The sequence below is a fragment of the Boleophthalmus pectinirostris genome, unplaced genomic scaffold (assembly GCF_026225935.1).
Source record: "Boleophthalmus pectinirostris isolate CB_2022bp ecotype Guang Dong unplaced genomic scaffold, ASM2622593v1 HiC_scaffold_20, whole genome shotgun sequence".
Classification (NCBI taxonomy): Eukaryota; Metazoa; Chordata; class Actinopteri; order Gobiiformes; family Gobiidae; genus Boleophthalmus; species Boleophthalmus pectinirostris.
Genome location: NW_026571153.1, coordinates 1,422,015 through 1,439,014, shown reverse-complemented (window position 1 = coordinate 1,439,014; position 17,000 = coordinate 1,422,015). Strand labels below are relative to the sequence as shown.

General features: G+C 38.4%; 1 protein-coding gene across 1 annotated transcript; it reads left to right on the top strand.

Annotated features, from left to right (window-relative positions):
• The first annotated feature begins 863 nt into the window (after window positions 1-863).
• LOC129409881 (uncharacterized) lies at window positions 864-15,251 on the top strand. The gene is made up of 7 exons (XM_055156789.1): window positions 864-1,027; window positions 1,810-1,927; window positions 4,355-4,405; window positions 7,241-7,291; window positions 11,716-12,042; window positions 12,111-12,167; window positions 15,103-15,251. The coding sequence occupies exons 2-7, from the start codon at window positions 1,906-1,908 to the stop codon at window positions 15,249-15,251; spliced, it is 657 nt and encodes a 218-aa protein (XP_055012764.1). The 5' UTR covers window positions 864-1,027; window positions 1,810-1,905.
• Window positions 15,252-17,000: the final 1,749 nt, after the last annotated feature.

The following is a 17,000-nucleotide window of genomic DNA, read 5'->3' as shown; positions in this document are numbered from 1 at the left end:
TGAATCAGATGTGTGTGACTCAAACCTCCGTTCAAACTGTTTCTCTTCCCAACGGAATTGAAAAATAGTGAAAGGTGAAGGTGATGGCAGGATTGATCCACAGGAAGAACCAAAAAGGAACATTTGTCTGACTAAGAAATCATCCTGAGTTTACAGAAACATTTTGTATGTGGATCACCTGTCACTATTTTTCAATTCCAATGATTCACTTTTGCATTTATGGAGTTCACAAACTCTACTTCTCGAGTCGTTTTCCGCTGTTAGGATCCAACAACCACAACAATTACAATGTCTGAATCCCAAAACTAAAATACGACAATATCAGAACCAGAAACAAAAGTGAAATGGTTCAAAAGACTTGAAAAGATCGACTTTGACAATAGACTCATCCCACTGGGAAAACAAACATGGAGGTTTGACGATCACTTTTTCAAAAAATCCTTCCCAGTGTGAATTGCACAATGACCAGAAGTCTGAAATTCATGATGCATGAATCAGGATGAAACTCACATATGTCTAAAAACTTGTAAAAATACACATCTGTGTGAATTTAAATGACAATCAAACTACAACCAAATTTATCACAATAAATGTTCCTTCAGATTCACATATTTCTATACAGGCCTCTGATTCAAATACTCCCAGAAACACTACTTGAAATATTTTATTCACTCTTACTATTCAGACTTGAAGAGTCACTACCAACACACCCACATTATTCCATTAAGCAATAGCAGAAGTTTTTACTTTTCATACAGGGTCACGATAGAAGTGAGGGGCTAAAAGTTGGTCAATTTAGGAAAACCCGTGGGCGGAGCTTAGTGTCGTATTTACGTCATAACTTTCTGCAGGGAGGAGGGGCGCTACGGCTGCTGCTGCTCGGGTGATGTCTTGCATAAGTGAAAGTAAGAAGTAAAATAAAACTAATGGATTAATTCTCCCGAGGAGCGCTGGAGCTGATTCAGAAAGGCGACCACGTTTCTCTCTTCACCTTTTTTTTTTCCAGATCTTCCACCTTCTCCTTCTGGTAAGTCTTATCTTTCTCCAACGCCTTTTACAAACACTGGATCCGCGTGATCGTAGACATAGACTGCAGGTATGAGCTACCTGAGGCACAGATCGATAACTTTCCCTCCCTGGATCGTGTCTTGTGTTTATATTTTAGAAATAAATGTTCGTTATAATATTTCTTCTGTTGACACTGACCAAGTCCAGTGTTTTTGGCGCTGTGTAAATTAAAACTTTTGTAGGAATTGTCCCGTTTTCAATGTCCCCAGTGTCACAGAGGTGAGGAGTGCGCCCCCTACTGGATGACTTATTTACCTCTGCTCAAACTCATGTAAATAAGTGAATAATGTTGATTTTACAGTGGGACATTATTGGATGGATAAATTGTCCTGTGGATCTGTGCTCCTTTAGTCGGAGCCTGTTTAAGCAGAATACAAGTGACCAAACATAAAAGTATAATAAACATGTTGTCAAACTGGTTTTCAGGCTGGGACTTTTGGAACCGTCTTTTCCTTTCGATCTGTTTTGGATATTGGCCTCCAAAATGGAACATTTTAGGGTACAATAAATTAACTACACATCTATTTGTATTTCTTAACTATTTAAGATAAAAATGTCACAATTATTGTAATCATTTTAATATTTGTGTCTTAAAACAATAAGCAGTTTATGAATGTCCATTATATATGTCCTGTATATTTGTTGATAGTGTCAGCTTCTCCTGGAGGCAACCTGAACAGAGAGTCTCAAAGAAGAGTCTGGGAGTTAAAGTAGTTCACAGACGTGTCTCTTTATTGGCAGGTACATCTCTCCCATTCAAGTTGATTTACATGATTCAGCCACACGGCATTTCTTCACATCGTCCCTCGACAAGGTCTCCTTAGACGACGTCCCCCGATGAAAACACACAGGAAAACAGGTGCCTTTATATTATCTGACTGCATAACTTGTTGATTTAGCATTTTCAGCAGAAACATACACAGCAATTTTGTGTTCGATACATATTATGATAGAATGGTACAGGTGAAAGGTTCAGACTCACCCCTTTTCTGTCTCATATACATTTAAAGTCCATACATCATTTCCCAAACATTGCACTACTTCTATATTGCATGGTGAATTAATATGAATGAAACATTAAAAACACAGAGAATGATTCCCACAATAGTTTATAATATTTACAATTTATCTGCTTATATCTGCCCAGTGTCAACACTTGCCCGTCTACATTATCTTTAATTCCCTCCTGTTTTTACTGCTGTTTTTATTTGTATAGATTCTCTACAGTCTACACTGCAATATACTGTATATTGTCTTTACTGTATAAACTGCACATTCTGTAAATATCTCACTCGCTGCTCCTGCTAAAATTCATTGTTCTCCAGAAAAGAAAAAAAAAATTGCCTCAAAAATTATTTTCACCTTGATTTTTACAGTAGGGGTCAAAAAGTCAAATGACACACACATTTCTACAAAACTTCTCACATCACCAAAAGTAGTCAGATGAGGATGAAACTAACACACTGTGTGTACATAACTAACACAATACTGTAAAAACACACGTGTGTCTGAATTTTCTTTGTAATTGAACAACCACAGCCAAAGTTATCAAGATTAATGTACCTTCACAAATTTCCCTTAACCTGTATAAATCCTGTGGATTTATACAGGTTAAGGATAAGTCCAGTCACTTACACAATCTGACAATAGAAAAGTGTGTTCAGTATCTGAAGCACAAAACTCTGAGGTGACCTCTTTTCAGTTTCCACACTAACACTAACACTCTAACACAATAACACTAACACTAACACACTAACACTAACACACTAACACTAACAACTAACACTAACACTAACACTAACTAACACTAACACACACTAACACACACTAACTAACACTAACACTAACACAACTAACACTAACTAACAACACACACACTACACATAACACACTAACACTAACACTAACACAATAACACTAACACACTAACACACTAACACTAACACAATAACACTAACACACTAACACACTAACACAGTAACACAATAACACACTAACACTAACACACTAACACAATAACACTAACACATAAACTAACACACAATAACACTAACACTAAACACTAACACTAACACACTAAACACAATAACACTACTAACACACTAACACACAACACTAACACACTAACACTAACACACTAACACACTAACACTAACACACTAACACTAACACACTAACACAATAACACTAACACACTAACACACTAACACTAACACTAACACTAACACTACACTAACACACACACACTAACACTAACACTAACACTAACACTAACACACTAACACACAACACTACTAACACTAACACAATAACAAACTACTAACACTAACACACTAAACACTAACACTAAACACTAACACACTAACACTAACACATAAACACTAACACTAACACTAACACTAACACATAACACTAACACACTAACACTAACACACTACACTACACTAACACACACAACACACACACTAACACTAACACTAACACTACACACACAACACTAACACTAAACACACACACAATAACACTAACACTAACACACTAACAACTAACACTAACACAACTAAACTAACACTAACACAACAATAACACACTAACACTAACACTAAACACTACACACACTAACACACTACACTAACACACTAACACTACACACACTAACACTAACACAATAACACTAACACACTAACACTAACACACTAACACACTAACACTAACACAATAACACTAACACACTAACACTAACACACACAACTACACAACTACACACACTAACACTAACACACACTAACACAAAACACTACACTAACACTAAACACTAAACACTAACACACTAACACACTAACACACTAACACACTAACACAATAACACTAACACAATAAACACTAAACACTAACACACTAACACACTAACACTAACACTAACACTACAACACTAACACTAACAACACACTAACACACTAACACTAAACATAAACACTAACACACTAACACTACACTAACACTAACACACTAACACACTAACACTAACACACTAACACTAACACACTAACACTAACACAATAACACTAACACACTAACACTAACACACTACACTAACACACACTAAACACTAACACACTAACACAATAACACAATAACACACACTAACACAATAACACTAACACAATAAAACAACTAACACAATAACACAAATTAACACAATTAACACACATTAACACAATAACATTAACACACTAACACATTAACACTAATCGAGCCGTTCCACTGACATCCGTCTGTTTTTCAGGATGTTGGGGTTTCATGATGTTTCTGTTGATCGATCTCACGTCACTTTATGGTAAGTTCAACAATAATTCTGTCTTCACTTGTTACTGTGCTGCAGCTCTGGTACGTCTGTCACAGACTTAGTGTCATCAAGGTTTTACTTTTACTCTTATTCTGTCAGTGATGAGAATAAACCCACTAACACACTAACACGATAACACTAACACAATAACACTAACACACTAACACAATAACACTAACACACTAACACAATAACACTAACACAATAACACAATAACTGTGAGGAAGGATGTGCTTCCTAATTGAATAAATGTACTGGATAGCTAAGTGGGAACCCACAGCAGGTGATCGGTAAGAATCACTGTGACGCTTGACTTGATTGGAGGATGTTTATTGGAGGCTGTCTGTATGGGTATGTGTGTGTGTGTGTGTGTGGTTCTGAAAAGAGAAGAAATACAAACAATAATGAATAATGTAAATGTATACAATATGAACATAAAAATTATACAAATAACATGTAACAACTGAAAACCTTAATAAACATGGTCAAACTGACATATATCACTATATATACATATATATGGCACTGTCAGTTACACCAGAAAGGCAGAAAACGAATACTACTGAAAATACAAGAGCTCCATCTGGTGGTCGCAAAAATAGATAACAGGCATGGCTCCCTCTGGTGGCCACGAAGGTAAATACAATACCTGCTCGAGGCCTGCCTAGCGAGCGCGTGACACGGCTTGCCTCGAGCCTACAACCAATTAAGAACCACGCCGTGCGTGGGTTACGTAACTACGAAATTAGCGACAGAATACGAATACTCGGTATCGGTAAATGGAAATCAACTAAACACGGCAAGGTAAAACACAACGTTATACGTATAATGGCGAACAAGGCTAAAGGAAAAAGTAGGCCCAAGCTAACAACTAAGTGTAACAAGAACAGATAATATAAAACTCACTCTCATTGACACACATTAAACAATGAACACTTACTTGCATAGAACGCACACTTCACACAATCAGAGGACAGCAAATACAAAAAAACAAGCAGGTAATAACAGCGCCACTAAACACTGCTGCTTGCATCGAACCTTTCAACCAACTAACAACTAGCTGCAGGCTGAAGAGTCCAAGGCGTCTTCTGATTGGACGAGAGTCCAGGTGAAGCGAGGTGCACGGCAAGGGAGGAGAGAGAGAGTGTCAAAGTCTGTGGCCACAAGGGGGCCTTTAACAACTTAACACTAACAACTAACAATAACACAACACTAACACAACTAACACAATAACACTAACACAATAAACACTAACACAATAACACTAACACACTAACACAATAACACTAACACAATAACACTAACACTAACACTAACACAATAACACTAACACACTAACACAATAACACTAACACATAACACTAACACACTAACACACTAACACACACACTAACACAATAACACTAACACAATAACACTAACACAATAACACACTATAAACACTAACACATAACACTAACACACTAACACAATAACACTAACACACTAACACTAACACTAACACTAACACACACACTAACACTAACACTAACACACTAACACTAACACACTAACACTAATAACACTAACACAATAACACTAACACAATAACACTAACACACTAACACTAACACAATAACACTAACACACAACACACTAACACTATAACACTAACACACTAACACAATAACACTAACACATAACACTAACACACACTAACACAACTAACACTAACACTAAACACACACATAACACTAACTAACACTACACACACAATAACACTAAACACAATAACACTAACACAATAACACTAACACACTAACACTAACACAATAAACTAACACAATAACACTAACACACTAACACAATAACACTAACACTAACACTAACACACTAACACTAACACACTAACACAATAACACTAACACACTAACACAATAACACTAACACAATAACACTAACACTAACACAATAACACTAACACAATAACACTAACACTAACACAACACTAACACTAACACTAACACACAACTAACACAATAACACTAACACTAACACTAACACTAACACTAACACTATACACACAACTAACACTAACACTAACACTAACACTAACACTAACACTAAACTAACACTAACACATAACACTAACACTACACTAACACTACACACTAACACAATAACACTAACACTAACACTAACACTAACACTAACATAACACTAAACACTAAACACACTAACACTAAACACTAACACTAAACACTAACACTACACACACTAACACTACTAACACTAAACACAATAACACTACACACTAAACACTAACACTAACACAATAACACACACTACACACTAACAACACAATAACACTAACACACTAACACTAAACACTAAACACTAACACAACACTAACACACTAAACACACTAAACACTAACACTAACACACACTAACACTAACACTAACTAACAACTAACACACTAACACACTAACACACATAACACAACTAACACTAACACTAACACTACACACTAACACTAACACACACTAACACTAACACTAACACACTAACACTAACACACAATAACACTACACACACACTAACACACTACACTAACACTAACACTAACACAACACTAACACACTAACACACTAAACACACTAACACTAACACACTAACACTACTAACACTACACACACTAACACACTAACACAACACAAACACACTAACACTAACACTAACACTAACACAATAACACATTAACACAATAACACATTAACACTAACACATTAACACAACACATTAACACTAATCGAGCCGTTCCACTGACATCCGTCTGTTTTTCAGGATGTTGGGGTTTCATGATGTTTCTGTTGATCGATCTCACGTCACTTTATGGTAAGTTCAACAATAATTCTGTCTTCACTTGTTACTGTGCTGCAGCTCTGGTACGTCTGTCACAGACTTAGTGTCATCAAGGTTTTACTTTTACTCTTATTCTGTCAGTGATGAGAATAAACCCAACGTCCTGAGAGCAGCAGGACTGATTCCAAACTGTGATTTGAACAGAACCACTCGTGTCAGTCCACAGAGTCAAGTTTAGACTGTGTGTGTGTGTGTGTGTGTGCGTGTGTGTGTGTGTGTGTGTGCGCGTGCGTGTGTGTGTGTTGGGAAGTTTACTTTTAAAACATATTCCCCTACAGATTACAGATTACACACTCCAAAATGTAGTTTGTAATAGAATCCATTAAATTACTTTAGGTGAGTAATGTAATCTGAATACTTTGGATTACTTGATTTGCTGTAGAGAAACAAAGACGAGGAAATCTTCACATAAGAAGTTTTATCTGCTAAAAGAAAATAAAAAGCCCAAACTTTACTGAACCAAATTAAAAATATTATTGATAGAAGAGGAGACACGTCCACGGGGCATTTAGTCCTGTTAAATCCTGGTTTAGACCTGGTTTAGACCTGGTTAAGACCTGGTTTAGACCTGGTTTTAGACAGGAAAATCCCGCTGTGTAATTCATTTATTTCAACCAAGTAACTGTAATCCAATTCCCACTCACTGAAACAGTAACTGTAACTGAATACAGTTACTCATCATTTGTACTCTGATTACATAACTCCGGTACATGTAATCTGTTACTCCCCGACACTGGGTGTGTGTGTGCATCAAATTTCACAAACTAAAAGTCTAATTTGTGAAATCAGATTTAGTCTCTGCACTTTGAGGACATGTACAATTAATGAAGACAAAAAAGAACAAAATTGTTTAAAGAAAAAACATTCAGAAAAGGAGTAAGAGGAAGCACAGGTTCTTTTAGTCCCACCCCTACAATTTACAATATTTAATCTCCATGATCTTCAGTTACAGTTACAGTTACAGTTACAATACGTTATAGTGTCTCTTTACAAACACAGAAATTAGGCGAAAAATAAAAAATTAGTTTCAATAATCACTTTTCCATAACAATTCATAAATATCTGCTTTCTGGGTGGAACGTCTCTAAAAAGTTGCCTATGTGCATTTTTTGAGAAAGATTAATATTTGCAAATTACAACATTTAGACTTATATCCAAGTCCATTGCATAAATGTTCTCCACTTACAGCCAGACTCATTTGCTGTTCTTTTACCTTTTTTTTCTTAATTAATCTCTTAGTCCATAACCTCTTTGACTAAATTGCAAATGTTGCTTGGTAATAAGTTATTCCGTCATTTGTACATGATCAGAGCAGTTTTATATTTTAATAATTCAAATAACTTTAAGGGCCTGATCTTGCCCTGATCTCAGCTCGAGTGCAAGTGTGAGGCGTGGAGTTCTAAACCGTCGGAGTGTCGTGTTTGAGCGTCAGGTGGAGTGGGGCAGGTGTGGACTGAGGGTGGAGTTCTGGCACGTTCAGTGAATTGTTTTGGTTTGATGTGGATCAGTACAAAAGCTGCTCGTTCACATGACGCCGTTTACAGCGACGTCCTAAACCTGGAGAGTCAAACTCAAACTCACAGAGGCCAAAATTAAAAACTGGGACTAAGTCGTGGGCCAAACAAAATATTTATTCAAACATTTCAACAACATCTGCATGTTTTCTCTTCTTTTGTGATCTGATTAAAATAAATGTTTAATCATAGTTTTGCTTAAATGTTGAATCCAGAACAAACAGAATATAAAATAATAACTTTTTTTTTTACTTTTTATTTATTCAGTTTTTCTAGTTTAAATACAAAAACAAAAACTTGGGGCACTGTTCCGGTGTTACAAGGATGTAGAAGTCAAGTCTCTTTGTTTATATTTCAACCATTTTGTCCAGTGTTTAATGAAGAAATGTCCTTTGAGACGTAGAAAAAAATTCAGTCGTTCCATGGAATATATTTCTTCTACAATGTTGAGCCGCTGGTTCACTGACAGTGGGTTCTTTTTAAACCAGCTTCTTGTTATTGCTTTTTTTTATGCTAAAGTCAGACTCTTAAAAAGGTTCTGTCCGCTTTTTCAATCACCTCTCCAGGCAGAGGGCCCGACAAAAATATCTTTGGGTCCTTGGGAACAACATAAGTCAAAATCGTATCTGATTTTTCAAACACATTATCCCAGAATGATTTTAATTTTGTACATGTCCAAAAAACATGAGAGTGATTGGCGTCCGAGTGGCCACACTGTCTCCAACAAACAGAGTCTAACTCTTGTGCTCTGGTAGTAATTTGAGGAGTAATAAAGAATCGTGTAAGACACTTCCACCTGAATTCCCTCCACTTTTTGGAGCGAGTTTTTGTTTGTTGTTGTGCTGCACATCAAAAGCCAATCACCCTCAAAATAATCACAACATTTTAAATAAATCATGTCTCTATAGTCGATCTGTGTGTGGTGAGCAGCTCTGATACAGATTTGATTTGATCTCGTGGGCCAAATATAATTATATCATGGGCCAAATTTGGCCCCTGGGCCTGAGTTTGACATGTCTGTCCTAAAGTGTGTTTTCTTACTCTGTCTGTGGTTCTAATGCTGCCTTGTGGAGTTCCTCACATTCTCGCGGCTGGACTCTGACAGAGATCAGCACATTCACTGTCAGCTCGAGGCTGTGACAGAGGAGCACGTGTCATATCTGTGCACAAAGCCGAAACATCAGAAACATTCTATATTCCTGGCTCCTCTACTGGTGTGGACTTGCACCGTGAGGTTCTGGAGCAGTTTTACTGTTACATATAAAACTTTTCTCCAAACTCCTCTGTGCTGCCTGTGATGAGGTAAAGATTAGACTTTATCCACTCGGGCAGAGTTTTTAAATGCCACAGCGTCACAGACTGGTTCAGATGTGATCACCACATATATACTTATATCGTGATAAACATACAAGTCACTGTTGGGCGAGTGACTTTAAAACTGTAATGTTTTATTTATGACGTGTTTCTGTCGTTTCAAAGTGATTCGTTACATTACAATATTACTGCATTTAAAATGTAAAACATTACATGACTATTACAGCAATTTAAGAGACTCTCACCAAAAGAACTGTGAAAATCTGAACTTTTGCACCTGTTAGAGAATTTTTATGTTATAAGCATTTCTCATGTAAAGGTAATCATGATGTAGTATAAGTTATCAACATTGGCTTTTTGTTTTACTTGTTTTATTGTGTTCAGGCTGTATCAGGTGATCTTGCTGATGCACCAGCTGACTCATTAAAGATAATGTATCGGGAGAAACAAATAGTCATGGTAAACATCATGAGGTTAACACAGAACTCTGGGAACTGCTACAGGCTCTACCACCTGGAATGTGAAACCTGTGTATAATGGGGCTGTGTCAGTGGAAGCTTGTCAGTCATGAGACCAACATGTGAACAATAGGTGCTGTATTCAAAGTGACCTACTGTATGATCATTGTGATGCTCTACAATAAAAGGCCGATGGAGAGAAGAGAGCTTCAGTTAGGATGAGACAGCAGCTCTCTCCTACTCCTTGTGCAAGTAAAACCAACCACTGTGTCCCTGGCGTGTTCTTTAATATTTGAGGTTGGGGTCAATTCCCTGACAGCACCGTATATGGACTAAACCAGGACTGAACCAGGACTAAACCAGGACTAAACCAGGACTGAACCAGGTCTAAACCAAAACTAAGGTCTAAACCAGGTCTAAAACAGGTCTAAACCAGGACCAAACCAGGACTAATCTTGGACTAGAACTTGGACGCCCCTTGCAGACAGGGTGTCTGCACGGCGCGATCAGGCGTCATTTGTTCTTTGTCTCGTGGATCGTGGAGTTCTGCGTCGGTCCGTTCGCCTGAGGTCACCTGACGGTCTACATGGGCGCGTCTCCGGCGTTTCCCCGCTGATATCGCTGTGATTTTAGCAAATTTGTATGAAGAAAAACGAAAAACCCACCACTTCAATCCAGGTTAAAAAACCATCATGACGCGTGATACTCACATTTGTACAGTAAAATATTACAGTTTTTTTTCCCTGTAACGCAACATTACTGCGTTTCAGCAAAAAACAACGCATTACTGTAATTCATTACTTTTATAACACATTACTCCCAACACTGATATAAGTATATATGTACTTGTACCATTCCAGCCTCCAGCAGGGAAGTACAGTGCTAAAACTGGGGGCAAGATCAGGTTCTATCACTTTTGCTTTTTAAAAACAATGAGTTTGTATGTTCTTTAAATTTTACATTGTACACAATTTGCGAGGTCTTTTCTGTAATATAAAAAGTGTCTTTAGGGTGATTTTCAATGTGTTGTCTGTGTATATACACACGCACACACAGAGAAAGAAAGTCAGATTATGGACTATTTTTACCTTTTTATGTCTTATGTCTATAGAGCTTCTCTTATATGATGTTGAAGAAGGCAGTAACTTCACCGTACTATGGTCGAGTCCCAGCAGCATGGACCTGTCTGAGCTCCACATGAACTGCAGACTCCTGACAGAACCAGAGAAGAGAGTACTGGACGTGATAAGTGGAGTGGAGATCATAGAGGCTCAGGACACACAGTTCAGAGGCAGAGTGGAGCTCCACAGAGAAGCTCTGAAACAGGGGCAGGTGCAGCTCCTCCTCACCCGCCTCACAGCCCTCGACTCGGGGAAGTATCGCTGTGAGATGGTGACCAACTACAACCGAGACAGAGGCTGGAGGTTTAGTTCTACTGGTAAGTTCTTCTGACATGTCTGTAATCCATCTACTGATAGTAACGGTGCGTTCTGTTTTTTATTCTAGAGTTCTTTGAGTTGAAGGTGGTTCCTAAAAGTGTGACTCCGACCGCACGTGTGCAGAGTAAGTTACAACTATTACTTCGTTAATGATAATGTTTTTTTTTTTATTATTTGGATCACAATTGCTGCAGTAATGGTCATGGATAAATTAAGAAGCAAAAACTAAATCTACTAAAGTAAACCTAATTCCCTTGTTGTTTAATGCTCCAAAAATATACATATCTGCCAATTATTTTCACAAACTTAAAGTATACTGCAAATTAAAAAAAAAAAATAGTATCAGGTTGTGCAAATGTGTGGGCGATCTGAGGGCTGAGTGAATAAACCCCAGAACAGGAACAGTTTTTACAAAAGCATCGTTCTAGAGGTGTTAAAGGAGACGGGCAGATCAGTGGTGATAAGAGGTAAAATAAGTAAATGTGATTAGCCAATACGAAGTCACGTGGCAAGAAGTAACAGGACCACAGACTGTATTAAGTAATTCAGCTCCAAACAAGCACAATCAGAAATAGCAACCTGGTCCCCCATGAGCAGTGTTGGGAGTAACGTGTTATAAAAGTAACGAATTACTGTACTGTGTTGTTTTTTGCTGTTACGCAGTAATGTGACGTTACAGTGAAAAAACTGTAATATTTTACTGTACAAATGTGAGTATCGCGCGTCACGTTGCTTTTTTAACCTGGATTGAAGTGGTGGGTTTTTTGTTTTTCTTCATACAAATTCGCTAAAATCATGGTGCATCAGCAGCGGTGAAACACCGGAGACGCGCCCGTGTAGACCATCGAAAGGCGAAAAGGACCGACACAAAACTCCACGCTCCACGAGGCGAAACGCAGCTGACGCCCGATCGAGCTTTGCAAACTCCCTGTCTGCAACGCGCTTCCAAGTTCTAGTCCAAGATTAGTCTGGTTTAGTCCTGGTTTAGTCCTGGTTCAGCGCTAGTTTAGTCCTGGTTTAGTCCTGGTTCAGCGCTAGTTTAGTCCTGGTTTAGTCCTGGTTTAGACCTGGTTTAGTCCTGGTTTAGTCCTGGTTTAGTCCTGGTTTAGACCTGTTTGAGTCCTGGTTTAGTTTACCTGGTCTTTAGTCCTGGTTCAGCGCTAGTTTATCCTGGTTTAGTCCTGTTCAGGCTGTTTTGTCCTGTTTGTCCTAGTTAGACCTGGTTTAGTCCTGGTCCTGGTTTAGTCCTGGTTTAGTCCTGGTTTAGACCTGTTTGAGTCCTGGTTTAGACCTGGTTTAGTCCTGGTCTAGTCCTGGTTCAGCGCTAGTTTAGTCCTGGTTTAGTCCTGGTTTAGACCTGGTTTAGTCCTGGTTTAGTCCTGGTTTAGTCCTGGTTTAGACCTGGTTTAGTCCTGGTTTAGTCCTGGTTTAGACCTTGTTTAGACCTGGTTTAGTCCTGGTTTAGTCCTGGTTTAGACCTGGTTTAGACCTGTTTTAGTCCTGGTTTAGACCTGGTTTAGTCCTGGTTTAGTCCTGGTTTAGTCCTGGTTTAGTCCTGGTTTAGTCCTGGTTTTAGTCCTGGTTTAGTCCTGGTTTAGACCTGGTTTAGTCCTGGTTTAGTCCTGGTTTAGACCTGGTTTAGACCTGTTTTAGTCCTGGTTTAGTCCTGGTTTAGTCCTGGTTTCAGCGCTGGTTTAGTCCTGGTTTAGTCCTGGTTTAGTCCTGGTTTAGACCTGGTTTACCTGGTTTAGTTCTGGTTTCCTGGTTTAGTCTGTTTTCCTGGTTAGTCCTAGTTTAGTCCTGGTTTAGTCCTGTTTAGTCCTGGTTTAGACCTGGTTTAGTCCTAGTTTAGTCCTGGTTTAGTCCATATAGCATCTTCACAGTTTATTATAGTGAGAGTAAGTTTAAAGTTCTGTAATATTCGTGTAATGTTTTATATTTTAAACACAGTCATATTGTGATGTAACAAATCACTTTGAAATGTCAGAAACACATAAATAAATCATAAAGAAAAAACACTTTACAGTTTCAAAGTCACTCGTCCAACAGTGATCATGAGGCGTCGGTGGTTCAGTTCATCAGCACAGAAACAGTTTATGACATGATCGTTATATCCACAATGTAATGTGTGTATGTGTACAGGCCCATGCACATTAGTGTGATGTTGGTCACACATGAGAATGTTGTGTATATGTTAGTTGTGTGACTGTAGATCAGTGTGTTGTGTGTCACCAGAAAACCAAGAAATGGAAATTATTTTTGTTCCAATTAGAATTTTAACGGCTACACAGAAAGAGAAAAGAACTGTTAGAATTAGTGATTATCTGAAAAAATATTAATATTTGACTATACAAATACATAGAATTATAAATAGATAATTTTTCTGAGATTTTGAGACATTCCTGTTGCTCATGTTCGATCCTTCGTGGAGTTATGACCAAAAACACATATCTGACCTTGGTTACCTCGACCGGTTTCAACCTGTAACATCCAGTGTGCCCCGGTTATGTGTGTGTGTGCCAACTTGTGTGATGATTGGGTGAATATTTTAGCCTGCAGATGGTTCAGAAATTGGCGAAATTGCCTAAATCCTTTATAACGGTGTGACCTTTCAATTGACCCGTGTGACCTCAAATGACCTCTTATCCTCACCAAAGTTTTTTTTGCGGCATTGGGCACAGGGGCTTGACCCACGTACCAAATTTGGTGACACTCGGTCCATAAATGACGGAATTATCGCGGGTGGACACACACACACACACAGGGTGAAAACAAAACTTGGTCAACTCTTTGGGTACCAGGTAATGAAGTTCATGGTGGCCAGCAGTTCCAGTTCCAGGAGCAAATTTGTAGCCAGGTCCATATTAGTAAAAGGAATTTATTCATGCACAAAATAGTGAAATAAAAAAACAAAAAACAGTATGATGTAAAGCATGTTAATACAAACATTTTAAGACCAAAATGAACCGACAGCAGCAGAGAGAGGGGAGTCTACGGACAGGATATAAAAATGAATTTATAATTTTATTTTGACGAACTTTTATGGTGTGTTTCTGCAGATGCGACAGGATGGGCTGCAGCGGTGCTCAGACACGACCCAGTCACAGTTGCTGTTGTAGTTATGGTTGTCCTCTTTGCCACTCCCATCTTCTGGATGATTGTTATGGTTTTTATGAGGATGTTTTACAGACTTACACCAAGTGCCTGAACAAAGTGCACCCACACAAATTGAGGTTCAGAACCCCGTTGTGTCAATCCCAGCTGTCGAATTTGAAGCAGCACCAAGGCCAGCGCCACTAGTCACAATTCCAGCTGTTGAATTACCTGAAATGGACAATATCGATAATGTGGAAACAGAACAACAGTCCGATAATGTGTCTAATGCACATGAGGAAACTGGAGTCCGCAGATTCACCAGAACCATTAAACCAAAAGAAATGTTCACTTACCATCAGTTTGGACAGCCATCTTATCAGGCATGGAGACCCGAAGCAAATATGATGCTGGTTTGGGTCCCTATGCCCTATCACCCAGCTCAACCTGACCTGTACTATTACCCTACTCCCGTATGGACATATTAGACCTTGAAAAAAAAAAAAAACGTAAGTGACCATTCAGATTATCCTATGACTTCTTAAGACTGTGTGTGACCTGACTTGAGACACTTAGTGTAAGATGCCGGAGTCATCTTTTAAAGCAGGGGAGAGTGTAGTAGGTTGAAAAAAGGCTGTATTTAAGTTCTACATGGAAACAGACACCCCCTCTATTTTGTTGAATGATTCCTAGCGTGCCTTTTGTTTTGGGTGCAGTACATACTCCGACCAGTAGAGGGTGCCGTTAGCGCTACTGTGGGGACTAGGGGAACACGGCGTAGGCGCAGCTTCAGAATTAAACAAGCTGTGACCAGACTCACGTGTCTCCTCTCCGTCCATTCACAGGTACGATTTGAAGAGTTGTTTTGTTGACTCAGACTTGGTTCAGACACATTTTTGTTCATTGTGTAAAGGTTTTCAAAAAGTTTCAGAGAGTTTAGCCAACATTAGCAATGTATTTTTGGTACTATTTCTAATTTCTACCCATTTCTAACATCAGTTACGTTATCGCTACTGTGAACTGCTTAGGACTTATTTCAAACTATATGTATTTATTTGCATTTTATGGATTATTTTATTGTCTGTTAGTATTTGTTTATTTACTTATGTAATTTATTGTTTTGTCAATTATATAATTTTGGAGAGATTGAGCCAATCGAAATGAAATGAGAAAGAAATGAATAACTGAATGATTTTCAGAATTAAACAAGATGTGACCAGACTAACGTGTCTCCTCTCCGTCCATTCACAGCAACACCACACCTTTAGGCCACACAGTTTAACCTTAACTGTGTGCCACTTGCTACCGCCCAGCTTTCCCCAAGGGCTGGCGCCGGTAACACATGAACTGACCATTTGTGTGTAAATGCATAGTTAAGCTCCAATTTGAGCATTTATTAATGATTAGTTAAGCCATAAGTCTTGCCTCCTGCAGAAGTTCTGTGATGAGCCTCTGCAGTGGTGGGTGTGTCAGAGATGGACAGTATCATTTACTGTCTAAATCATCCTGAGTTTACAGAGAACATTTTGTATGTGGAGCGACGACAAAACAAAATCCCGTTTGTTAATGTAGAAGAGCAGAAGACAAACAGACTGAGCTGCACTTTCTTGTTCTTGTGGTTTTACAGAAACATCACGTCTTGGTCTCTTTGCAGTGGAAGGTGTTTCTTGGTGAACAGTTGGAGACTTTCGCTTTGGCGTTGACTTTTTAAATTCATAGACGAGGTTGAACGAGGGATCAGGATTTTGTTTTGTTGCTGCTCCACATACAAAATGTTCTCTGTAAACTCGGGATGATTTCTTAGGCAAAAATATGACAATATCAGAACCAGAAACAAAAGTGATATGGTTCAAAAGACTTGAAA

What these genes read in the sequence shown, in the direction of transcription:
- LOC129409881 (XM_055156789.1), top strand. Translation starts at nt 1,906, where the DNA reads ATGAAAACACACAGGAAAACAG. An exon ending in GAAAACACACAGGAAAACAG is followed by an intron (nt 1,928 to 4,354) that starts GTGCCTTTATAT and finishes TCTGTTTTTCAG; the next exon opens with GATGTTGGGGTTTCATGATG. An exon ending in CGATCTCACGTCACTTTATG is followed by an intron (nt 7,292 to 11,715) that starts GTAAGTTCAACA and finishes TTATGTCTATAG; the next exon opens with AGCTTCTCTTATATGATGTT.